This window comes from Doryrhamphus excisus, chromosome 4, assembly GCF_030265055.1.
Source record: "Doryrhamphus excisus isolate RoL2022-K1 chromosome 4, RoL_Dexc_1.0, whole genome shotgun sequence".
NCBI classification, from domain to species: Eukaryota; Metazoa; Chordata; class Actinopteri; order Syngnathiformes; family Syngnathidae; genus Doryrhamphus; species Doryrhamphus excisus.
In genome coordinates this window covers 23,935,831-23,962,587 of record NC_080469.1, presented here as the reverse complement: position 1 = coordinate 23,962,587, position 26,757 = coordinate 23,935,831, and the positions used below count along the sequence as shown (strand labels likewise).

The window sequence follows — 26,757 nt, the reverse complement described above, 5'->3', positions numbered from 1 at the left end:
ACTCCCCTGTAAGACCAAGCTCCGAACCTGGGGAGACAGAGCCTTCTCCATCGCTGCCCCCACTCTCTGGAACTCTTTGCCCCATTCACTCCGTGCTTGCCCTGACCTTCCCACCTTCAAAAAACAACTCAAAACCCACCTCTTTAAATCTGTTTTTAATGTCTAACCTTCTATATCTGACTGCTGTGCCCCGCCCCCGCTTTTTTAACTGTGTACTAACCAATGAATGTTGTATTTTGGTGTGTCTTTTATTCTGTTTACTTGCTCTATTCAACTTCATTCTTTTGTAAAGTGTCTTTGAGTATCTTGAAAAGCGCTATACAAATAAAATGTATTATTATTATTATTATTATTCTTTTTAGTCGTGACTCGCCGCCTTCTGTGAGGCCTGGCGTGGAAAATCGAGTGGCGATCTTCCGAGGTGAGGATCAAACTACAAGCTATCAAAAGTTTGTGTCGGGGGTGGGGAAAAAAAAAAAAAAAAGCCTTCAAGCGATCTGAAGTGTTCAGGTTGAAGGAGCTCGTCTCTCTGACAGGATGAGCGTCTTTTTTGACAGGTGGACAGGGTCCAGTGAGACCGCGGTTCTACCTTGAAGGTTTAGTAACCATCCTCTGGAGACTTTTCCCTTCTCTCCCTTGCCAATTTAACAGGCTCGGTGTGAGAGGAGCTGCGTTGTGGATCAAGAAAAAAAAAAAAAAAAAAAAAAGCTATTCGGCTTGCAGTCAGCATCCCTTGCGAGGGAAAAAAAAAGCGGATCTGCAATCTGTTTTCATTTAAGCAGCGGTCCTCTTTGATTAAAACCCATATAGCTTTAATAAGTTCTATAAAGACTCGACAGATTCTTGTTTTTCTCTCATCCCGGCGAGGCGTATCTCATCTGATTTACCACCTTGGCTCACTCTCAGTCGTCGTTACACCAGCCTGAAGCCGGCCGGCCGGCCGGCGGTGAGGGAGTGGTGTGTTCCCAGACGTTCGACTCCTTTTGAAGGATTTTTATCTTCATGATGTGAATCAGCTCTAGTCAGGCATCAACAATCGTGCCTTCAAGCCCCTGTGTGTGTAATCGTGTTCCTGTCAGAGTTGAAATTGAGATCTATCGAAAAGCTTCTATCTGTGGGGAAAAAAAAAGTGTCATTAAAATAAAAAGTTGATTTAATTCCCGATATACGGAACAATACTGTGTAAACAATTACAGTTCCCACCAGAAGGATATCTGAATCCAATACACAACTTAACTAACGTGTGTTTTGTTGCCCAAGTGGCTCATATTGCATCCCTTATTTGTCCCTTATTCACGTATTCTTGGTGGGAAAAACGATTTGCCGCCTTCCTGATTTCCTGGTTTGTCACCCTGTGAGTGTGAATGGTTGTTTGTCTATATGTGCCCTGTGATTGGCTGGTGACCAGTCCAGGGTGTACCCCGCCTCTCACCCGAAGACAGCTGGGATAGGCTCCAGCATACCTGCGACCCTAGTGAGGATAAGCGGTATAGAAAATGAATGAATGAATCAATGTCAGTCTTTCGGATCATCAAACAAATGTAAATATTAGTCAGTGACAACACAACTGAACGCAAAATGCAGTTTTTCAATAAATTATTGAAAAACAATCCAAAGCTACATGACTGTGAGATTAATTGGGATTTATAAAAAAAAGTTATAAAGCCATTTCTAAAGCTTTGGGACTCCAGCCAACCACAGTGAGAGCCATTTTCCACAGATGAAAAACACAGGGAAAACTTTCCCAAAAGTGGTCGGCCCAACTAAAATGCTAAAATCCAAGAGGTCACAAAAGACCCCACAACAACATCCAAAGAACTGCAGACCTCACTTGCCTCAGTTAAGGTCAGTGTTCGTGACCCCACCATAAGAAAGACACTGGGCAAAAACGGCCTGCGTGGCAGAGTTCCAAGACCAAAACCACTTGGTAAATAACTAAATAACTTTAAGGCTTGTCTTAATTTTTCCCAAGAAACATTACAGGTGATTACAACTGGCGTAAAAGTAATGCCGCATTTCAGAAGAAGAACATCATAGCAACAGTAAAACATGGTGGTGGTAGTGTAATGGTCTGAGGCTGTTTTGTTGCTTCAGGACCTGGAAGACTTGCTGTGATAAATGGAAGCATGAATTCTGCTGAAGGAGAATGTCCGGCCATGATTAAAAAATGGACAATGATTAAAAAAAATTATTAAAAATTAGTTTTGGTAGGAAGCAAAAATCAAGGGAAATACAGCTGGAATAAAACTGCATTTTGTGTTCAGTTGTCATTGACTAAATATTAATATTTGTTTGATTGTTTGAATAAGGGCGGCACGGCGGTGTAGTGGTTAGCACGCAGACCTCACAGCTAGGAGACCAGGGTTCAATTCCACCCTCGGCCATCTCTGTGTGGAGTTTGCATGTTCTCCCCGTGCATGTGTGGGTTTTCTCCGGGTACTCCGGTTTCCTCCCACATTCCGAAAACATGCTAGGTTAATTGGCCACTCCAAATCGTCCATAGGTATGAATGTGAGTGTGAATGGTTGTTTGTCTATATGTGCCCTGTGATTGGCTGGTCACCCCCGCGACCCTCGTGAGGAAAAAGCGGTAGAAAATGAATGAATAATTCAAGAATAGTAATAATGATCACTTCCACACATACACAGTACAATATAGCTGAATAATACAGAATAATACATATAGCAACTTCTCATCAATCCATGTCAATTTTAGACTTTAAATAATGTGCTGATTGAAGCACCGCCCATTTCTGGTTAAACCACACCCACTTTCAGTTTATGCCCCGCCCATTACAGATCATTTAGACGGGTGAACAGATTTTTACTGCTGACGGCCCAACGCTGCCTTCAGGTGCTGCATTGGGGTCGAGGAAATCCGGGTGCTGTAGTTCTTTCAGATACTTTCAGCGAGGCGTAAGGATTAATTGGCCACTCCTAATTGTCCATAGGTATGAATGTGAGTGTGAATGGTTGTTTGTCTATATGTGCCCTGTGATTGGCTGGCGACCAATCCAGGGTTGCGACCCTCGTGAGGAAAAAAGCGCTAGAAAATGAATGAATGATTGTTTGAATAAGAAATCAGGACTTTTTCCACTTTTTCACAACACTGTTTGTCCAAATGAAGATGATTTATGGTTTCTGTTTTTTTATATCGTATAGCCATTAGCAGGGGTGCAGTCAGGAATTCTAAAAAAAAAAAAAAAATCACAATCTCGTGCATCGTCTCATCTCGTGAGAAGAATCTGAAGCCTCAAAGGCTAGCTCTCAATTTTTGGCACGTGCATGACTGCCTGCGGGCATATTGTGCTATTTGGCTCCATCCATCATCTTGTGTGACAAAGTCTGGAATGAAATGTGCCAAGGATGTAACAGTGATTGAAATGGATTTGCTTAAGGAATATGTGGTGATTCACCATGTTGGAATCTTCCTTTACTGAAATAAAAGCTCAAGTTTTTTTCCTCCCGGAGCTATCCAGCATCACGGAATCTGCAGAGGCTTCTCCTGCCTGTTTTGTATTCCGTTTGCGCGCCGTGGCACAAGTGGATTTTGACAGGGTGGTTTGGAGATAAAGCTGCTCTCTCGGGGGAAGGGAGTGGAGGGGGGATACAGATGGGAGTCTCTCTGGCGCCGAGGCCCAGTCGAGTGTGAGCTGGACTAAGATGTGACTCCAGCCGAGGCGGAAGCAAAGACAGTCGCAGCCTTAAGTCGTCGATCTGCCTCGGTTTGTATTTTTAAGCTTTGGCAAAGTGTCGCCGCTGGAAAACGGTCAAACGCTGACACGCGGCCGGTCTCCCAGGATCAATTACCGCCGCAGAGCGTGACGCTGTTTGTGGTAATTGTGGGAGGGAAGGTGCGGAATAGCAATGAAGCTCAGGTGATTGTCAGCTTTGTCAACAGGTGACGAGCCAAGGGACCGCAGCAGCAGCAGCAGCTGAGCGGGCAGAAGGCGTGTGATTAAAAACACCTCAGATTCAGGACCCGTATTTTTCATGGATCCATTGATCTGTTTTTCACATGCCCACTGACGAATGTGGCTGCTAAACGACAGAAATTGTCTTTGTTTGGACCCCAGATGCAGAAGCAGAGACGGATGATAAAGTGATCAACAAATCCTTAATGTCCTTAAACAAGATAGTGATGGAAAATTAAAAACTGTAAAAAATGAAAAACCCCAGCAAGGCTATATATCTATTACAATATTTCATTGTGATTTATCACATTTTTTGGCCACAATTAACGCAGTTAATCAGTAAGTAGAGATGCAAACCTCTTAAGCTATATTCATCATTCAGCTACCAGATACATGGGTTAAGGTACTATTAAAAAACAATGTATTTAAGCCCGTTTTTAGAACCAAAGTCGCAACATTTCTGAATATAGCAAACATTTCAGAAAAAATAGAGCCAATAGTAGTTAATACTTTACACCAAAAGATGGCCAACATCTTTAACTTTGAATTTAACCAACATTTTTGGGCTTGGTTTATGCTAATTGTAGGAGTTGGTGCACTTTCAACTACACTGTAAACCCTGACAAGCTCACAGAACTCAAAAATTACACAATAATATTTTAATGATATTTTCAAAAGTTTTAAGTTTACACAAAACAAACAATAAATTTGCTGTTGCCTTAAATTGTCTCAATGTTAACTTATAAATATTTATTTTACACAACTCATTTTTAGGGAATAATTCACTCAAAATTTGTAATATTTTTGAACTCATATAGTGTGGGAAATACACTCAAAAGTTTCTATATTTCTGAACTCATAATGTAGGAAATACACTAAAAAATGCCAATGTTATTCAACTCATAATCTCAGGGACGTGCACTCAAAATTAATTCTAAACTGTAATACCGATGTCGGCCCATAACACAATTATAATCAGCTAATAATGTCTGCAAAGACGAAAGCAACAATTTAACAACTTTTTTTTATTCGACACATTGTGCTTTTTAAAAGGCACGATTCAAAGGAGCTCAGTCAAAAATAAGTGCTTGTCATAAAACAATATGAAAAAAAATTTCGGATTCGCTGATTAGTAGCACCCTCTGTTGTCCGATGTCTGTACACAACATGAGTACAACATTTATTTGAATTTTTTTTTTCAAAATAATACTTCTATACTACTAAAAAAAATTACAAGTAAAACGATATAAAAAAAACAAAACTTTAGAAACCATAAAATCCTTGTACCTAATTACAGTAAAAACTAAACTGTTAGGAAATCAAAGAAAACACTGCTAGAAGAGGCGCAGCGTCTGGAAGATCTAGAAAGCTTTTTTTGCGGGTTATAGATGCCCTATAGGACTCCAGGGCTCCTGAAAAAAGAATATAATAGGTCTGCAACCTTGTTGGATGTTTGAGAAGGTGTTTTGATGGTGGGTTTTGTAGGTGCAGTAATGAGCTACCTTTTTTTTTAATCTGTTTTGATATCTTTAGAATGCACAGAAAAGAGAAAGACGTGTGTTTATGTTACACTTAAACATTGTGGATGATGGGCAAAATTTCCTAAATGCGGTTTTCCCTAAAGAGAAGCAATGGTGAGTGGAATCGTCAGTTTGAGGACCATTTCTGGGCTGTGGCACATTCTAAAAATCAAATTTAACAAAAAAAAACAACAGCAAAAATGGAACAAAACTGCTGTAATTTTACAAAGAATACGAGAATACAAGAATAGTATTTTTTTTTCAAGAAAATATTATTTTTTTGGGGTTGTAGATTAAAAATGATTAGAGGTAAAGTCACGCAGTAAATGAGAAAAATCATCATTATGACCCAAAGTTTGAGATGGGAGTAAATTCACTCATTTATTTTACATATTACGACATCACCAGACTCAGAAACTGTGAGATCCCTGTCACCGCGATACCTAACCAGCTCATCAAAATGTCTGATTGTCAGGTTCAAACCCCTGTGACACTTTTAAAAACACTTAAATACAGAAATACAGACGAGACAGAAAACAATATTCAAAGTTACTCGCAGCGAGGAGAGTCAAACCACATACCCAGTTACATGCCGCTCCTCTCTTTTTATACTCTTTCGGGGGTCCCTACTACATGGTTGTGCAACTTTAAGGGGGGGGGGCAGTTGCATGAGCTGTATTTGTTTGTCTAATGTGTGTATGTATATGTGAGAGTAATTACTTTTATTGTTTTATGACTTCTTATCTTGACACATTCTTGCCGTATTAACATGAACATCTGCAGGGTTGCTGTTGGCGCATCCAGGCACCTCCAGGACCTGGGGGTCGCTCGGGGTCTCTCTGATTAGGGTCACGGGAACATTTCTTCTTCAGCACATTCAAACACTTCCTGTTATCTAAGCAAATGGATATAAGGGTGATAACTAACACTATATTTATTCTATCTACATTTTTATTCTAACACTGATACACTTGTGATAGCTTCATCTCTCAAGCAAACCCAGCCATCATCATGATTTACAGCGGGCTCTTGAACACCACTGCTGCCTTCTCCACTATTAGAAGTGTATTTATTTCTGACTCTTCAGCTCAAACAAGTAACGTTGGAAAGGCATCAGATTGGCGGATAATCCAGCTTCGTATTGGCCCATATTCACAAAACAGTCCCGTGTGAAAGGTCAGATCTACATATTGTTTTCTTTTGCTAGTAGTGTCAGGACGTTACTTTTTTAAAAGTTGTAATATTATGAGAAACAAACACAACACACCAACAAATAAAGTTGGTTCTGCTGGATTCGTGCTCGGTGTGACGGTTTGTGTCATTTCAAAAGTCCCCGAAGTGAGCATGCAGCGGAGGGAGGGGGGGTCTTAAGGAGACAAACACAACAGACAGCCGCCTCAGATGGAAGGTTAACAAAACAGAAGCATGACAGCAGGAAACGGACCACGACAAACATGCTTGATGTCAGTTTGAGTCGGGTGATTTGTGATATCGGCGGGCAGGAGGCAGCCGCCCGTTTGACCTTTTCCCAAATGAAATGACATTCAGCGGCTACAGGTGTGAAATAATGATGAATGCCCGATCGTTGTGCAAAATACCCCTCGGAACTAATGAACCGGTGTTTTTCTCCAGGAATCCATTAAAGGCGGAGCACGTTTCTGCTTACTCCTCCATCTATTTGCTGCTTTGACTCCGCAGTCTGTGTTAAGCCCACGTTGGTTAATCTGAAGTATGACGATGAAAGATAAAATTAGCTTTGTCGCAGTAGACTGTCACAGTGACACGTGTGGGTGCGCTGCGACTTTTTCTTCGGCTGCATGAGAGGTCAAAGGAAATAGAAGCAACTCCCCGAGTGACGCAATACAGTTGTAAAACCAATGCAAAAATCTAAAATAAAGACTTCAGGCAACATTAATTGCCTGAAGTCGGAATTTTTAAACACTGGTTAAACTGCCTTCAGGCAAGATAGCAGCCAAAACATGTAAACAGTATCAGATAAGCCTGTAGCGTTCACCACTTCATAGAAATACTGCGTATTAATAGTCAGAGTGCATTTACTGACTAGTACATGTATTATGCATTAAACCAAGCAAAGAGATAATGAAGAGCAGTGGTAAAATCTGCAGTAATTTTCCAAGAATAAGAGGAAAAAGTTATAATCTCGGAGAGTAATGTTGTAATATTATGACGAATATCATTTTAGTAACAAAGTTGAAATACTGTATTAAAGAAAAAACAATATAAAGTTGTAATTTTTAGAAAAATGTGTTTGCTGAAGTATTATGGGATTAAATTCATAATATCACAAGGAGAAGATTTACAAGAAGAAAGCTGCAAGTTATTGGAAAATGTCAAGAAATAGAAAAAAACAGCTTTAATTTTGCAAGGAAAAAGTCAAAATATCAAAAAAAACCTGTTATTACAAGAAAAAAAATATTTTATGAGAATTAAGTAGTAATATGAGGAAATGTAAAGTCATTTTAGTAGGATAGAGTGGAAATATTAAAGAAAAAGTATTTTTTTTTAAAGTCATAATGTACCGTATTTTCCGTATTTTACTATAAATCACACTTTTTTTCATAGGTTGGCTGTTCCTGCAACTTATACTCCAGAGCGACTTATAAATGAAAAAACTGTTTATGTTCCATAAACACCTTTTCTGTTCATGTTTATTTTTATAGTGTAGCTGAATAAGCATTGTGTTAGCATATCTTACACCTATTTAGCCTGTTCTCTATTTTTTTTATTATTGTTAGAACTTGCCTTCCAAGAGGACGTAATGTCGGTTTTGGTCAAGTAGTTTGTAAAATAAATTACCCGCAAAAAATGCGACTTATACTCCAGTGCGATTTATGTATGTTTTTATCTACCTAATTATGCATTTTTTTAATAGAGAGACTTGCAGTGTAACTTCTAATACGATGAACATCCAGCAGCAACACAACATTTTGACTTGACTACTATGTTGATGGAAAAGAAAAGAGACTCGCAGTATAACTTCTAATATGATGAACATCCAGCAGCAACACAACATTTTGACTTGACTACTATGTTGATGAAAAATACACTGAAGTATACGATCTACCTTCACTTTCAAAAATGGAAGAATGTAGAACGCAATAAGAAACAACACATTTAATCCAAGGCGATGAGTCATGTCAGTGATCCTTTAAGTGGTCACACAATAATAATAATTATTATTTTTTAATAAATTTTGCATTTTTGTGCGACTTATAGTCCAGAAAATACGGTAATGAGAAACAAAACAAAGTAAATTAGTAGTAATTTTTCATTATGTGGTCCTTGGTGGAAATAGTTAGAACACCCCTGTTTCTGAGGGTCTTCAAGTATGAGGGAATGCATAGTTCAGATTGCAGAGTTTCCTTCTAACAAAAGAAAGGTTGCTGGTTGAACTCCCCATCCTAGCATCCCTGGACAACATTGATTTATTGCTAACGTGGGCAAGTGGCTGAGTGCCTGCCACGGGCGTTGCTTAACTGCTTAATCATTCGGACAGCATCCACGCCTTTTCTCTGCTTTCAGAGTGTACATTTTAAATCATCGTCTTATTTCACAGTACGGAGACTACAACCCCAACGTTCACAAACCCGGCTTTTTGGCTCAGGAGGAGCTGCTGCCTAAACGGGTGAGTGGTAGCCACGTTGGTGGCTTTTGTTGATACCACGTCTCTCCGGTTTTCATCATGATTTTCCGTTGACCAGGTGATCAACCTGTATCAGATGACAGCCGAGATGTGGGAGGAGAGGATTGCGGCATGTCACGCAGGACACAGGGGTCGCACCAGGTACGTATGTTTCTGTAGAATTATGTAGAATCATGCAGAATTTCATTTGTCCGCTAATGTCTCTCGCTACTATGTTGATGGAAAAGAAAAGAGATTTGCAGTATAACTTCTAATACGATGAACATCCAGCAGCAACACAACATTTTGACTTGACTACTATGTTGATGGAAAAGAAACTAGACTCGCAGTATAACTTCTAATACTATGAACATCCAGCAGCAACATAACATTTTGACATGACTACTATGTTGATGGAACAGAAAAGACACTTGCAGTATAACTTCTAATATGATGAACATCCAGCAGCAACACAACATTTTTGACTTGACTACTATGTTGATGGAAAAGAAAAGACACTTGCAGTATAACTTCTAATACGATGAACATCCAGCAGCAACACAACATTTTGACATGACTACTACGTTGATGGAAAAGAAACTAGACTTGCAGTATAACTTCTAATACGATGAACATCCAGCAGCAACACAACATTTTGACATGACTACTATGTTGATGGAAAAGAAAAGAGACTCGCAGTATAACTTCTAATACGATGAACATCCAGCAGCAACACAACATTTTGACATGACTACTATGTGATTTTCGCAAACATTAACAACATATAGAAGTCGTATGCGGTGAAAGTAATGGATGCACAAACAGCTTCTAAGAAAAATATAATATTTTCTAACAAATCGATTTCTGCTCATTGTTTTCATGACATTCAATCCAACTGTAGCATTCCCGACTATACTCGGCTATTTCCAATATTTGCATTACAAAGGATGGACTAGCAAAGCTGTTAAATGCAGTGCATGTAGTACATTCCGCTGGTTCCAAAAGCTGCTTTAATTGCCTCCATAAAAGTCAGATGACAGAGTAAATGTGAGTCACTCAGCTGTTGTCCTTTGCTGAACTACGATGGAAACGAGAGAGCGAATGCTCGTGGTGTGGGCGGTTAAGTTTTTTTTTTACCTTTGGTTTGTTCCCCCGGCCAAAGTAATGATTGAGTCAGTCACGCTGATCAATAAGCCTTTCAAGCTCAGCAGAGGGAAGGGATTCTTTACTTAAGTTCAGCTTCGGGATTCTTAATTGTTTGGGAAGTGATGTCCCGGCTGCACAAAAGGGAGATGATTGCGAGAACTCAAGCGGAGCCACTGTTGGAATGAATGGGTGTTGATTTACACTCACATGATGTCTCCAGGGCACTTCTGCCAAGGATTATTTGTCACCTGACCGGCAAAATGCAATAAAATATTACATAACGCCATTGTTGGTGGACAATTTCCTCCATAGGGTGGCTGGACTCAACCTAAGATATACGGTAGGGCAGGGGTGTCCAATTTTGTGGCCCCCGTTTTTTTAAATTTACCCACAGCACATATATACAAAAATATATATAAATATAAAAATATACGTATATAAATATAAAAAATAATAAAATAAAATATTTTAAAAAAAATAAAAAAATAAAAAAATAAAAATAAAAATAAAAATAAAAATAAAAATAAAAATAAAAATAAAAATAAAAATAAAAATAAAAATAAAAATAAAAATAAAAATAAAAATAAAACATATATATATATAAATATTATTTAAAAATGAAGTCAAAATACAAAGAGAAAATGTTTCACCTGAATGTTTCAGATCATCAAACAAATCTAAATATGTTAATAAAACAACTCAGCACAAAATTCACTTTTTAAATGAAACTTTTTATTATTAAGGCAGAAAAAAATCCAAAGCTCCATGACGCTGTGTGGAAAAAGTGGTTGCCCACCTAAAGCTAATAACTGGTTGGGCCACCCTTAGCAGCAACAACTGCAATCAAGCGTTTGTGATAACTTGCAATGAGTCTCTGTGGAGGAATTTTGGCCCACTCATCTTGAATTCATGCTTCCATTCGCAGCAAATTTTCCTGGTCCTGAAGCAGCAAAACAGCCCCAGACCATCACACTACCACCACCGTATTTCACTGTTGCTATGATGTTGTTTTTCTGAAATACGGTGTTAATTTTGGTTAAGTGACACTTCTCAGCTGAAGCAGAGTAAACGAACACATCTCGTGGTAGATTGTCAACTTGGTTCGGTATATTTTTCATCAAAATAGCAGTCATGCCAAAATGTTGTGTTGCTGCTGGATGTTCATAGTGTCCGAGTGATACTTTTATTTTTTGTATTTATTTTTGTTATTATTATTTATTTTATAATTATTATTATTATTATTTTTTTTTTTAAGTTTATTTTCTTTTCCAAAAGAGGAAGGTTTATAACAACAATGGACAACAATGCCATAGAGCAGAGTAAGTCACGTCTTTGCACAATTTGCACAAGTTTCCACAATAGCGACAAGGCCATTATAGCCATTATCCACAAAAGGTGAAAACGTGAACCTTTGCAGGAGTGGGGTTCACCACAGTTTCACGTTTTCACGTTTTCAACTTTTGTGGATAATGGCTCTCACTGTGGTTTGCTAGAGTCCCAAAGCTTTAGAAATGGCTCCATAACCTTTTCACACAGGGTTTTTGTCCCTTAACAATAAAAGCTTTCATTCAAAAGTACATTTTGTGTTCACTTATATTGTCATTGGCTAATATTTCAATTTGTTGGATGATCTGAAACAGTGCAAAAAAATAAGAAATCAGAAAAAAACACTTCTAGCACAAGCTGCTCAATGTTGTTTTTTTTAAATACAGCACATGATGGATGGTGCACACAAAAGCAGAGGAAACATGGACTCATCTCCTCTGTCCTTCACCCCTTCCCCACCGCCCCTTCTCCCTCAATCTTCCTCCGTCTGTCTATGTGTCTGTCAACCAGGGAGGAGGCCGAGATGGAGTATCTGAAGATAGCTCAGGACCTGGACATGTACGGCGTCAACTACTTCTTAATCAGGGTGAGCTGCCCCGCTCTGTCTTATCCATCGACTCGCTTTGAGTGCGGTGCATTTTTTTAATCTCCTCACAGAGGCGACGAGAGCATAAATGATGCAGAGTATGGCGCCTCCAGCGTGTCATAACAAAATCAAGCTAACGACACCAACCGGGGGCCCCGTGGCCTTGATCAATGTGTTTTCTAAAAGGCCGAGACATTTTCAAATACCACAGAGGAGTCAAGCTCAGCTTAAGTCATTTACCGTAGCGTTTTGTCTCACGCAAACGAGCTCGGGCTGCGCCGACGGCCAGCTTGTGACGAATGGTTTTGGCACCCGGAGTACACCAAACGAGTGCTGACTGGGAGGATGCTGCCAAATGACATCCACCAACAGCTCCAATTTCAAGTTCTAATTTCTAAGTTCTAATTGTATGAAGAACAAGACTGACATCCTGTTTGCGTTGCTGCTGTTATTATTAACGGATATCTTCCTTATTAATCATCATTTCATATATTTACAACAGGATGGGCAACTTCTGTGATTGAGCAAATGCTGGGGTGTCCAAAGTGCGCCCTGGGGGCCTTTTTGAAGCCTGCGGCTCTTTTTTTTTTTGTTGTTTTTTGTTTTAATTGGCTTGCCAAACATTCTAAAATACAAATTTAACAACAAAAACCCAGCAAAAATGAGCAGTAATATGAAGACAAAAATATTTTAGGAGAATAACATAAAATGAGGCAAAGGTAGGTATTTTTAGCAGCATTAGGTTGAAATATTAAAGAAAAACAATGCTATTCTTTTAAAATTTAAAATTTAAAATTTAAAATTTAAAATTTAAAATTTAAAATTTAAAATTTAAAATTTAAAATTTAAAATTTAAAATTTAAAATTTAAAATTTAAAATTTAAAATTTAAAATTTAGTTTAATTAGCCTATATAATCTTAATCTTATCCCAGCAGTCTTCGGGCGAGAGGCGGGGTACACCCTGGACTGGTGGCCAGCCAATCACAGGGCACATTTAGACAAACAACCATTCACACTCACATTCATACCTATGGACAATTTGGAGTGGCCAATTAACCTAGCATGTTTTTGAAATGGGGGAGGAAACACCCACGCATGCACGGGGAGAACATGCAAACTCCACACAGAGATGGCCGAGGGTGGAATCGAACTCAGGGCTCCTAGCTGTGTGGCCTGCTTCAACGCCATGCATCCACAAAACAAACTAAAGTTGTAATTTTTTGAAATCAGAACAAAAAGGGAACAGAGCTTCTCCTGGGAGTGGACGCCCTGGGACTGCACATCTACCAGCCGGACAACAGGCTGACCCCCAAGTGCTCCTTCCCCTGGAATGAGATCCGCAACATCTCGTACAGCGACAAAGAGGTAGGTGCATAACAAGCACCCAGAGGACGTGTCCCTCTGTCGCCGCTTGGTTGCTAATCACGTTTGCGACTGAAACGGCAAACTTGACCTTTTGGCGGTGTGAGGTGTTGCCGCGACGCCAGTCATTATCTCGCTTGCAGTTTAGCAGTCTGCTCGACTTAAATATGTTATACAGTTTTCCTAATTATGCTTTAGATTGTTTGATTTTTGAAAGCGATCAAAATAGCAGTCATGCCAAAATGTTGTGTTGCTGCTGGATGTTCATAGTGTCCGAGTGATACTTGAAGTTTATCTTCTTTTCCAAAAGAGGAAGGTTTATAACAACAATGGACAGCAATGCCATAGAGGAGAGTAAGTCACGTCTTGTTTGCATTAAAAAGGTTTCCACAATAGCGACAAGGCTGCAAAGCGTTATGAATGTAATATGAACATCTTAAAGCAGGCTATAATGACCCCAGTGAGCCTCAAATTTATTTCATCTAAGCGGAAACCAAAAAGTTACCACTTCCACAAGGAATGGGAGGAGTGTTTTTTTTTAAGCTAATGTCTTAGAGTTTTGTTTCATTCTTGCTGTCTAGTTAGCCTCAAATTTATTTCTTCTAAACGGAAACCAAAAAGTGACCACTTCCACAAGGAATGGGAGGAGTGGCTTTTTTTAAGCTAATGTCTCAGCGTTTTGTTTCATTCTTGCTGCCTAGTTAGCCTCAAATTTATTTCTTCTAAACGGAAACCGAAAAGTGACCACTTCCACAAGGAATGGGAGGAGTGCCTTTTTTTAAGCTAATGTCTTAGAGTTTTGTTTCATTCTTGCTGCCTAGTTAGCCTCAAATTTATTTCTTCTAAACAGAAAAACCAACAAGTTACCACTTCCACAAGGAATGGGAGGAGTGTTTTTTTAAGCTAATGTCTCAGCATTTTGTTTCATTCTTGCTGCCTAGTTAGCCTCAAATTAATTTCTTCTAAACGGAAAAACCAAAAAGTTACCACTTCCACAAGAAATGGGAGGAGTGTTTTTTTAAGCTAATGTCTTCGAGTTTTGTTTCATTCTTGCTGCCTAGTTAGCCTCAAATATATTTCTTCTAAACGGAAACCAAAAAGTTACCATTTCCACAAGGAATGGGAGGAGTGTTTTTTTTAAGCTAATGTCTCAGCGTTGTTTCATTCTTGCCGCCTTGTGAGCCTCAAATTTATTTCTTCTAAACGGAAACCAAAAAGTTACCACTTCCACAAGGAATGGGAGGAGTGGCTTTTTTAAGCTAATGTCTCAGCGTTTTGTTTCATTCTTGCTGCCTAGTTAGCCTCAAATTAATTTCTTCTAAACGGAAAAACCAAAAAGTTACCACTTCCACAAGAAATGGGAGGAGTGTTTTTTTAAGCTAATGTCTTCGAGTTTTGTTTCATTCTTGCTGCCTAGTTAGCCTCAAATTTATTTCTTCTAAACGGAAACCAAAAAGTTACCATTTCCACAAGGAATGGGAGGAGTGTTTTTTTTAAGCTAATGTCTCAGCGTTGTTTCATTCTTGCCGCCTTGTGAGCCTCAAATGTATTTCTTCTAAACGGAAACCAAAAAGTTACCACTTCCACAAGGAATGGGAGGAGTGGCTTTTTTTAAGCTAATGTCTCAGCGTTTTGTTTCATTCTTGCTGCCTAGTTAGCCTCAAATTTATTTCTTCTAAACGGAAAAACCAAAAAGTTACCACTTCCACAAGGAATGGGAGGAGTGTTTTTTTTAAGCTAATGTCTCAGCATTTTGTTTCATTCTTGCTGCCTCGTGAGCCTCAAATTTATTTCATCTAAGCGGAAACCAAAAAGTTACCACTTCCACAAGGAATGGGAGGAGTGTTTTTTTAAGCTAATGTCTTAGAGTTTTGTTTCATTCTTGCTGCCTAGTTAGCCTCAAATTTATTTCTTCTAAACGGAAACCAAAAAGTTACCATTTCCACAAGGAATGGGAGGAGTGGCTTTTTTTAAGCTAATGTCTCAGCGTTTTGTTTCATTCTTGCTGCCTAGTGAGCCTCAAATTAATTTCTTCTAAACGGAAACCAAAAAGTTACCACTTCCACAAGGAATGGGAGGAGTGTTTTTTTAAGCTAATGTCTCAGCGTTTTGTTTCATTCTTGTTGCCTAGTTAGCCTCAAATTTATTTCTTCTAAACAGAAAAACCAAAAAGTTACCACTTCCACAAGGAATGGGAGGAGTGTCTTTTTTTAAGCTAATGTCTCAGCGTTTTGTTTCATTCTTGTTGCCTAGTGCCAGACATTTTTAATAGATCTTTTGACACTCCTCCTTCTGTTTAAGTTCACCATCAAACCTCTGGACAAGAAAGCCAACGTCTTCAAGTTCAACTCTTCACGGCTGAGAGTCAACAAGCTGGTGAGATGCCCGTTACACTCAAACATTCACGACTTCAACTGAAGCTTGTCGGGATTCAGCAGCTGTGATAAGCAACCTCTGGCCTCTGGTTCATGCCCTGCAGATCCTGCAGCTGTGCATTGGCAGCCATGACCTGTTTATACGCCGGCGGCGGGTGGACTCTCTGGAAGTGCAGCAGATGAAGGCCCAGGCCAAGGAGGAGCGGGCCAAGAAGCAGGTGCTGATTGCGCTAATAAATCAAGAACAAATGGGGACAAGTTGGATTGTCTCGGACAATTGTGGTGGACTCCATCCAGATGGAGAGGCAGCGCCTGCAGGAGGAGAAACAGCTCCGGGAGGAGGCAGAACGGGCACGCGACGAGCTGGAGAGGAGATTGATTCAGCTGCAAGATGAAGCCAACATGGCCAACGAAGCGCTGGTAGGTTCCACTTAATGCTCAGTCGTTAATTCCACTCACAGCGCCGTCTTCCTGTTTCGCCCGGATCGCCGCCTCCAGCTGCGTTCGGAGCAGACGGCGGACTTGCTCGCCGAGAAGGCCCAGATCGCCGAAGAGGAGGCCAAGCTGCTGGCTCAGAAGGCGGCCGAGGCGGAGACGGAGATGCAGCGCATCAAGGTGACGGCCATGCGGGGCCAGGAGGAGCGGCGCCTCATGGAGCAGAAGATGCTGGAGGCGGAGATGCTGGCGCTCAAGATGGCCGAGGAGTCGGAAAGGAGGTGGGGACAAGGTGGCGGGATTTACGTAACTGCAAATATGGGTTTCCATTTTAAACATTTACGTACGTACACACACAAACAGGTGCATGTTAATGGTTTTCCACTCATGTACAATGTTTGTCTATTCTCGCACCAGTCACTTCATTCACATACGGGCATGATGCACACGTCGATCCATTCATAGCGACATACTGTGAACACTGTCTGTCCATTCACATGCACAAATATCTGGAAACGCGTCTGTCCATTCACATAGACACATAACTTATTAACATCTGTATGTCCATTCACATTTACATGGAAAAACCTGTCGCATCACTCACTAACACATGCCGTAAACATTAGTCTGTTTATCGAGATACACACAAAATGAGCGTCAGCCTCTCCAGTCACATAAACATTGTGCGGACGTGTCTCTCCATTCACATACACACCGAATATAAACATCTGTCTCTCCATTCACACATGTACATGATGCAAATATGATTCTGTTCCTTACATACACACATAATGTAGACATACAAAAAATGCACATTTTTGTCTGTCCATTCGCGTACACATAATGTACACATACTGTACACAAAATGCACAATTTGTTTGTCGATTCATGTACACATAATGTCAGCATCCGTATGTCCGTTTACACCTAATGTATACAACATGCACATTTTTGTCTGTCCATTCACATAACCACATCATGTAAACATCTGTATGCCCATTTACACGCAGAAAATACACATATTAGTCATTCCATTCTCATATACACACATGCAAACAGCTGTATGTCCATTTACACATACATTTCCACACACTGTGCAAAAAATGGTACATGTTGGTCTGTCCATTCACTTGCACACAAAATAAAAATGCATACAAAATGCACATATTAGTTTGTCCATTCTCACGCAGACACAACGTAGATATTGTTACGCCCGTTTACACATACTGCACATTATCGTTAGTAAGTCCATTCTCACACATACTGTATGTCATGTAAAAATCTGTCCATTTACACATACATGTTCATGTTGGTCTGTCCATTCACATACATACAATGTTAACATTTACATGGAGATGTATTGTAAAAAGTTGCCTATGCATTGGCGCACACATACACACACACACAATGTGCACGTCAACACTTCCACACACTCCAACAAGTCCTTTCCATTTCATCGCACGTCATTGCTCAGATCCTCAAAGATGTTTCTGCCCGCGCTCCAGGATTGTTTTTCAAACACGCCGACGCAAAAAGGCTTCCGTGCGAGGGCGTCGGCAGTGCAGGTTAACATTAAGTCGAGAAACAAGCTCCCCGTGACGCACCTCAGTGTGTCTGAGTATCTCACGTCGGGGGTGCACCGATATGCCGCCGCTGAATATGAATGTGAATCGCAGGTAGAGCTTTTAATCCGCCAGTCACGCTGCAGGTCAAAAAGCTCACCTTTAATTTGCACGACTTGATTGTATCAAGCCATCAAATCAGCTCTTAAAATAACGTTCATCTTCGCCACCCAAATTCCCTCAGATGTCTGCATCAAACACATTGAACGCCTCCTTGAAGTGTCTTTTTTATGTCTCGGGAAGACGAGGTGGATGCCGGCGTCCCAGCGAAGCCGTCAAAGTCTCCATTTTAGCAGCATCACTCCACAGGCGCCACTTCAAACTGTGTAAGGCAATCATTTCAAACAGGCGCCATTAACCACTCGCCAGTTAATGCAATTTTTGGGGACGAGCACTCTGCGAATGAGAGAAATTTAAACGCGCGGCACTCCACATGCAAATGCCCACTCCAGGCCCACATAGGTGATGCCGCGCTGCGCTCTTGGGAACACCCGACACCCGCGTCTACACGAGCTTCGGGCAGGATAATAACACGCCGACTTTCCGCCGGTTTGTGGAGTTTTCCTAAGAAGTGTTAATGTAACTTTGCAGCGTTAAAGTTGTCCTCCGCCGTGTGTCCCTCAGGGCCAGGGAGGCGGAGCAGCTGAAGCAGGACCTGCTGGAAGCCAGAGAGTCTGAGCACAGGGCCAAACACAAGCTCCTGGAGATAACAAGCAGAGTGTACACGGTAATGCACCTCATACACAGAAGTACACAATTACACATTAGATTATATAATATTCTCATACTATTTGGCTTAACAAGAAGAAACTGATGTTTGAATTGGTCACCTGTTCAGAGACAGTCTCAAGTTCTTGTTTTTTTTAATGCACAAGATTAGACACATGCAATCCAGAAAACAACAGATGGAATGATACAGCACTCTACAAGAAGCAATGAAGTCTGTAAAATTAAATAATAATAAAGAAATCCAAAAATTGTTACAACTATAATGATGAAAATGGTAATATAAATGATGATTATAATAATGGTGATAATAATAACAATAATAATGGTAATAATGATGATAATAATAATGATGATAACAATAATAATATTACAATGATAATAATAACAGGGGCGGCACGGAGGTCTAGGGGTTAGCGCACAGACCTCACAGCTAGGAGACCAGGGTTCAATTCCACCCTCGGGCATCTCTGTGTGGAGTTTGCATGTTCTCCCCGTGCATGCGTGGGTTTTCTCCGGGTCCTCCGGTTTCCTCCCACATTCCAAAAACATGCTAGGTTAATTAGCGACTCCAAATTGTCCATAGGTATGAATGTGAGTGTGAATGGTTGTTTGTCTATATGTGCCCTGTGATTGGCTGGCGACCAGTCTTACACCCGAAGACAGCTGGGATAGGCTCCAGCACCCCTGCGACCCTCGTGAGGAAAAGCGGTAGAAAATGAATGAATGATTGAATAATAACAGGGGAAAACATGAATAATGTAAAGTTATATTTTGATTGATGTAAGAAATGCATTGTAATGTTTCATATATTTGCCCAAATAAAATTTAAAAAAACAAAAAAAAAAACAAATACATCAAATAAACCATATTTAATACAAGCAATATGCCTTACAAATATAATCCTGGTAAGGATTGGCTTTCTTACAGATATCTGATATTGGGGGGTGCTGGAGCCTATCCCAGCTGTCTTAGATTTGACCAAAAGCTTCTGAAATATACTTTTAAAGAGCTTGTGACATATTAAATGGTTGTAACTATCCCAGCTGTCTTCGGGCGAGAGGAGGGGTACACCCTGGACTGGTGGCCAGCTAATCACAGGGCACATATAGACAAACAACCATTCACACTCACATTCATACCTATGGACAATTTGGAGTCGCTAATTAACCTAGCATGTTTTTTGGAATATGGGAGAAAACCGGAATACCCGGAGAACTCCACACAGAGGGTGGAATTGAACTCGGGTCTCCTAGCTGAGTGGTCTGTGCACTAACCACTCGTCCACCGTGCAGCCCCTTCTGCAAAGCAATGTTTCTGAATTATTATCACGTAATTTCGACTTTTTAGCGCATAATTTCGACTTTTTATCTAGTAATTTTGACTCACATCACGTACATGTGTATATTTGATTAGCCAGATTGATTAAAATAAAAGCGATTTGAAAGCGAATGGCCAGCTTTCTTACGCCTGTGTGACGTTATGTGTACTTTAAATTGAAGGGAAAAAAATCAATAATTGTTTTGTTTTATGAGACGTTTGTGGGCCCTTGGAAATCTTGAGGCCCCAGCAACTGCCTGTGTTTTCCTCTGTTAGGTCCCTCTTTGGCTGTGTGTCACATGCATACATGTACCGTATGTGTACTCAAATGCTTCTGACCGAGACGGACACGCGTGTTCACCATCAGCACACACAAAAACGTACCAAAGGGGCTGGGGGTGCACGGTATTTGCCGTCAAATTGCTCTCTCATGCTCTGCCAGAATGCGTTTATGTCGCAGGCCCCCAACCCTCCCGCCGCTTACATTGGCATGACAACTATGGGATTTCCATTTATATTGTGTATTAGGCGTTGACAGGTGGCGGCTGTGAGTGTGACATTTGGACAGGATGTGTACGGGTTTATTATTTCCTTCTTCATGTATTCCTTTTCCTGCAATGTGCCCTTCAGCCTGTTTTCCATTGCTTACATTTTATTCTTTTTTTTTTTTTTACCTTCTTTACTTCCTTTACCCGTCTTTGTTGAATTTCCACTAATGTCTCATCCATCTCCCCATTGCTCCCCCTCCCCCTTCCAGAACCCGACGTTGCCGGCGGACTGCATGCCTCCCGAATTGAGCTTCAGCAGCGAGAACCTCAGCTTTGACTTTAAAGACACCGACATGAAACGACTCTCCATGGAGATCGAGAAAGAGAAGTGAGTCACCGACCGCATTTTTCAGTGACAGAACATCCGCTCTTGGTTTTCCATTTATGCTTTTTGTAAGCTATTCTCATAAGCAGTTCTTCCTGGAAGCAACTGCTGGGTCGCGACCCAAATTGTGGCCCATTTTAATGTATGTATTATATTTTAATTGATTAAATAAAATAATGGGCTGCACGGCGGTCGAGTGGTTAGAGCGCAGACCTCACAGCTAGAAGACCCGAGTTCAATTCCAGTGTGCATGTCCTCCCCGTGCATGCGTGGGTTTTCTCCGGGTACTCCGGTTTCCTCCCACATTCCAAAAAACATGCTTGGTTAATTAGCGACTCCAAATTGTCCATAGGTATGAATGTGAGTGTGAATGGTTGTTTGTCTATATGCGCCCTGTGATTGGCTGGCCACCAGTCCAGGGTGTACCCCGCCTCTCGCCTGAAGACAGCTGGGATAGGCTCCAGCAACCCCCGTGAGGAAAAAATAATAATAAAAAAAAAAAGTAAATGAAAATTACTGACTTAAATAAAAAAAATCCATCAATTAAATAAATTAAAATACAAACAATTTACAGTAATGTGATTCCTGATTTATTTTTTTTTGCATGTTTATCACATTTATTTTTTTCAGATCATCAAATAAATGTAAATACCAGTCAATAACAACCTTCCAACAACCCGGGAAGGTTCACCACTGTTTGACGATATGACCACTTGTGGATAATGACTCTCACTGTGGTTTGCTGGAGTCCCAAAGCTTTTTCCACACTGATAGATGTCAATTAATTTTAGTAACGTTATGTTTTAAGGGGGGGCAAAACAGGGCCATGTTAAGTTTGGATTTTTTTTCCTCCGTTAATAATAATTTCATAATAATTTTGTGTTCATTTGTGCTTTCATTGACTAATATAATTTTTTTTGATGATCTGAAACATTTAAGTGTGACAAACATGCAAAAAAATAAGAAACACTTCTTCACGCTTCACATCGCTTTTGACTCGTATCGTAACCCGTGTATCTGACACGTATCGAATCGATTTACATCCCTAATAAAAATGTGACAACGCCACTTCCACATGTGGCCACAAATTGCATCTTCTTCTTCCGGTCTCCCACTTCAGGGTGGAGTACCTGGAAAAGAGCAAACACCTTCAGGAGCAGCTGAACGAGCTGAAGACGGAGATCGAGAGCCTGAAGCTGAAGGAGCGTGAAACGCCGCTGGACGTCATCCACAACCACAACGCCGAGCATGGCACCAGCAAGCACAGCAACTTAAAAAAGGTAACCCATTTGTGGCTCTTTGACACGCTCCTGTGGTTTTAACTGTTTAACAAGTCAGCACGCATGAAGACATGGTGTCCTAAGTGCGGCCCGCGGAACAGACAAAACGACAAACAGGGAAAAAGTTGTATTCTAATCAGGAAAAATGTCACAATTCAAACTTGGATAAACTTGGATCATTACGAGGGATAGTAAAATAGAGTTGAAATGTTAAAGACATTTTTTTTCAAGTCATAATATGAGAAACAAACTAAAATAAAATTGTAATTTTTGGAAAATTAGCTTGGTGGGAAAAATTATAATATTATGAAAATAAAGTCACAATATTAATTCAAGAGCATTTATGGAGATTGTTTAAGAAGAAAGTTCAAATATTTTGAAAATAAAAAACAAACAAACAGAAACTTGAAAAATACTAGCAATACTAGCATAGCATATTTTGTTGATGCTAACATCAACAAAATTGCATTTTTAGCTATTTTCATAACTAGACGTATGTATAAAGCTCTTTCAAAGCACTATTATGCTACATGTTAGCGTGCTATAGTTAGCATGTTAGCATGCAAACATTAGTATAGTAGCATTTTTAGCCGTTATCATAGCTAGACCCTTATGTAAACACTTTTATAAACACTCTATTATGCTATGTGTTAGCATGCTATTGTTAGCATTGGTAGCATGTTAACATTAGCCTAGTAGCCTTTTTATCCATTTTTGTAGGTAGATTATTATATAAACACTTAGCACTATTGTGCTAGGTGTTAAATTGCTAATGTTAGCATGTATGTATGGCACTTGGTGAAGGTCTGCGCTTGTAATCTAATGAGAAAATTCATCATTTTATGAGAATAACGTTGTATTATGAGGAATATGTGTATTATGTTGCATGATGGGGAAAATAACCTTTAATTCTAGCAGCATAAAGTTGCAATTTTAAAGGAAAAATATATTTTTTAAAGTCAAATATTGTGAGAAAAATGTGTAGAAAGGTTTTGGAATGTCGACTCTAATTTTCATTGTCTTGAAAAAGTCAAGCCCAAACTTTAAAATAGATTAGTCAGCGACAGCGGACGTGTTCTAAAAGTCTATTTGATTTCTTCACTCTTTCCTTTATCTTCCCGCTTTGATGTCCAACTCCATTGAAGTTAATTGTCTCCGAAAAAAAAAAAAAACGCCGCTCCTCCATTCTTGTCCCCGTCTGTAAAACACGCCTATTTATGCGGTGCTAATTGATTTCGGGGTGGACGGATGTGAAAGTTAAGCCCAAAGTTAAAGAAAAGCGGCTTAAATGGAACAGCAGCCAGCGCACATTCATCTTGCTCTCCAGGACACGGGAGGTGATGGAGCGTCCGGAAAGGGCGTTAAGTTAAGGGAAAACATCCGCAAGGCGAGACCAGCAAAGTGTGAAGAATGCTCTGGATGATTAATGAATACCTCTTTAAACGCAGGGCGGCGACTCTGCGCTTAAACCCTGCGCTCTCCTCCGTACCCAAGCACGCACAGTGAATGTAAATAATAGCATAATACATTCAAGCATGGCTGTTCAAAGTGCAGCACCTTGCCCGCTTTTGGGCCTGGACTGGTGAAAAGAAGAACCAGGAAGTGGGTGTAAAAAAAAATGGACATGTCAGTGCTTCTGGAAGCCGGTTAAGTATCCTAGAAGAGTTGAGGCGGTGACGCCACCGAGTCTATTCGTCACTCTGATTCGACACACAATCATCGCCGGGATGGACTTTTCTGACACGTCTGTCATTTTTCCAGACGGCGAGCTGCCGCCAATCATCCCGTACAATGGGCGACCGACTGACAGCACTTGAAATCAATTCCGAAAGCGATCTGCCGACTCCCTTGCCGTAAGCCTGGCTTTCTCTGCAAATACAATAGGAGATGATGGCGACACACAATAGCAAAGATGCGTCCCTTTCCTGCCTCCTTTTCTACTTTTTGGATTCACTGCGTTCCATCAAGCTGTCCTCGAAAGCAACATTCTGGAAAGTCCTTTAGTCGCCTTAAACAGACAAACCAAAACACTTGGAAGCGACATAGAAACGGCAATAGAGCAACAAAACACAAAGGAAAAGGACGTATAAGACATAAATAAGAAAATAAGACAACAATTCCTTTTATTTCTGTGGTTGGCTCCTACACTGGAAGCGTTGGCTTATAGTAATGAGAGCCCTATGCCGCTTAGTTGTCACTGTCCATTTCATAGGATCGGTTCCTTTAACATGTTCAAGGATACCATCTTTATCCTTCATGATGGTCCCAGCGTTTGTGTGGCTTAGACCGTTGCCACTTTCCATTTCACTTTCCATTTCGTAGGAGTGGTTCTTCTCACATGTTCAAGGATAAACTGTAATCTTTATTTTTTATGTTGTGTTGTCACTTTCCTCAAGGGGAAAAGGCGAACTCTACTGAACCAAAGTTCCCATGTGCTTCCTCACTGTACTTAGTTATCACTGTCCATTTCATAGGATCAGTTCCTTTAACATGTTCAAGGATACCATCTTTATCCTTCACGATGGTCCCAGCATTTGTGTGGCTTAGACGGTTGCCACTTTCCATTTCACTTTCCATTTCGTAGGAGTGGTTCTTCTCACATGTTCAAGGATAAACTGTAATCTTTATTTTTATGTTGTGTTGTCACTTTCACTTTCCTTTTATTTAATGCACTGCCATCAGAAGAGTCTGGATCACACTTGGGAAACAAAACGACAAGAAAAATGTGAACTATACTGAATTAAACTGGCATTGTTCTTCCTCTGTTTATTTAGTTATCACTGTCCATGTCATAGGATCGGTTCCTTTAACATGTTCAAGGATACCATCTTTATCCTTCATGATGGTCCCAGCGTTTGTGTGGCTTAGACCGTTGCCACTTTCCATTTCACTTTCCATTTCGTAGGAGTGGTTCTTCTCACATGTTCAAGGATAAACTGTAATCTTTATTTTTTATGTTGTGTTGTCACTTTCACTTTCCTCAAGGGGAAAAGGCGAACTCTACTGAACCAAAGTTCCCATGTGCTTCCTCACTGTACTTAGTTATCACTGTCCATTTCATAGGATCAGTTCCTTTAACATGTTCAAGGATACCATCCTCATCCTTCACGATGGTCCCGGTATTTGAGTGGCTTAGACCGTTGCCACTTTCCCTTTCGTAGGAGTGGTTCTTCTCACATGTTCAAAGATAAAACATCTTTATACTTCATGTTGATCTTGTGTTGACTTCTCCACTATTTCACTTTCACTTTCCTTTTCTTCGATTCACTGCTATTAGAAAATCTGCCAAGGAGATATAATGAAGGGGAGAAGGTGAACTCTACTGAACCAAAGTTCCCTTGTACTTCAAGGTACTACACCATTTCATATGAGCAGATTCTTTCACATGTTCAAGGATATCATCGTCGTCCTTCATGACAGTCGTGCCATTCGAGCGGCGTCAACTAAGCATGCAGTCGTGGTTGATCGCATTGCTCCATACCAGTCTAATTTCACTTTCACTTTCTTTGACTGACTGCCATCAAAAGAGTCTAGAAAAGTGATTGTCATTTTGACACGCAACTATGTATTCTGCCGCCAAGGGCATCTCAACGGTCGCCACAATGACCTTGAGAATTATACTACAAATTGGATGCTGGCCCGAGCAGCTTGTTTCAAAACCGAGGAGAGAAACAATTAACGTCGCCGCCATCGATCTTCCACCGCAGAGAGGGGGGGAGCAGAAGTTATAGATTTTGATGTTATAGATCTGTCTTCAATCCGCCGTGAGCACGCCGCCTTGGAATAACACGAGCGGATCGATGGCAGTAAACCCACCAAAGTGCGCTAACTGTCTTTCGGTTAGCTACATTTTGCTCTCCCTTAGCGCGATTAGCCAAGGGGAAGCCACGGCAGCTTGTAGGTTGCTAATCCACTAGCTCTCTGTAACAGTTGCACATGTCATTTTCACTTTCACTTTCATTTCAGCAAACATTTTTACAACAGCATATCAAGTAAAGTCGGATATCCTTTAGAGTAGTCGGTGTACAGCTTGTATCGCAGTACTATTCACTGAAAATGTGTCAACACACTTGTCGTTATTGTCTAAATAGCTGTGTCACTGAACCGCGGCTCCCCGGTGTTGACAGCACTTGTGTGCGCTACCAGTATTATGGCTGTGAGGCAACAGTTAACACTGTACAAGTTTTTTTTTTACGAGTTTTGATGATGAGTTGCATTTTCCATGAAGGTTCAGTATTTTTTTTCTATCCTTTATGTATATATAAAATGTACATGATGTCCCCTCTATTCCTAATTGGAATAGAAAGTGGAAGGGTGAATATATGGACGAATATCCCTATAATAATAGGGAAAATATAAATATAAATATACCCTACTTTTGGCCCACCCTGTACAACCGATTTTATGGCATTTTGTTTTTTTAAGAAAATGTTTGTCAGTTTAGTCAGAATTTATTATTACAATTTATTATTTATTTATTTTATTTTATTATTTTATAATAATAATTAATAATTATAATAATAATTCTTTATTATTTATATTATTATTACATTATTTTTGTATACTCATTGTATAGCTACAACTGAAATATCTTATTTTTTTTGCCATATTTACATCAATTTTATCCCC

At 40.1% G+C, this 26,757-nt stretch overlaps 1 protein-coding gene across 3 annotated transcripts in view; it reads left to right on the top strand.

Annotated features, from left to right (window-relative positions):
- Positions 1 to 26,757, top strand: part of nf2a (NF2, moesin-ezrin-radixin like (MERLIN) tumor suppressor a) — a 51,807-nt gene that overhangs the window by 10,183 nt on the left and 14,867 nt on the right. For all 3 annotated transcript variants that reach the window (XM_058070669.1, XM_058070670.1, XM_058070671.1), the window contains exons 5-15: positions 9,011 to 9,079; positions 9,156 to 9,238; positions 12,059 to 12,134; positions 13,366 to 13,500; positions 15,799 to 15,873; positions 15,977 to 16,090; positions 16,170 to 16,292; positions 16,371 to 16,588; positions 18,554 to 18,656; positions 20,733 to 20,851; positions 21,969 to 22,128. In XM_058070669.1, coding sequence (XP_057926652.1) covers positions 9,011 to 9,079; positions 9,156 to 9,238; positions 12,059 to 12,134; positions 13,366 to 13,500; positions 15,799 to 15,873; positions 15,977 to 16,090; positions 16,170 to 16,292; positions 16,371 to 16,588; positions 18,554 to 18,656; positions 20,733 to 20,851; positions 21,969 to 22,128 — 1,275 coding nt within the window. The remainder of the gene's footprint in view (positions 1 to 9,010; positions 9,080 to 9,155; positions 9,239 to 12,058; positions 12,135 to 13,365; positions 13,501 to 15,798; positions 15,874 to 15,976; positions 16,091 to 16,169; positions 16,293 to 16,370; positions 16,589 to 18,553; positions 18,657 to 20,732; positions 20,852 to 21,968; positions 22,129 to 26,757) is intronic.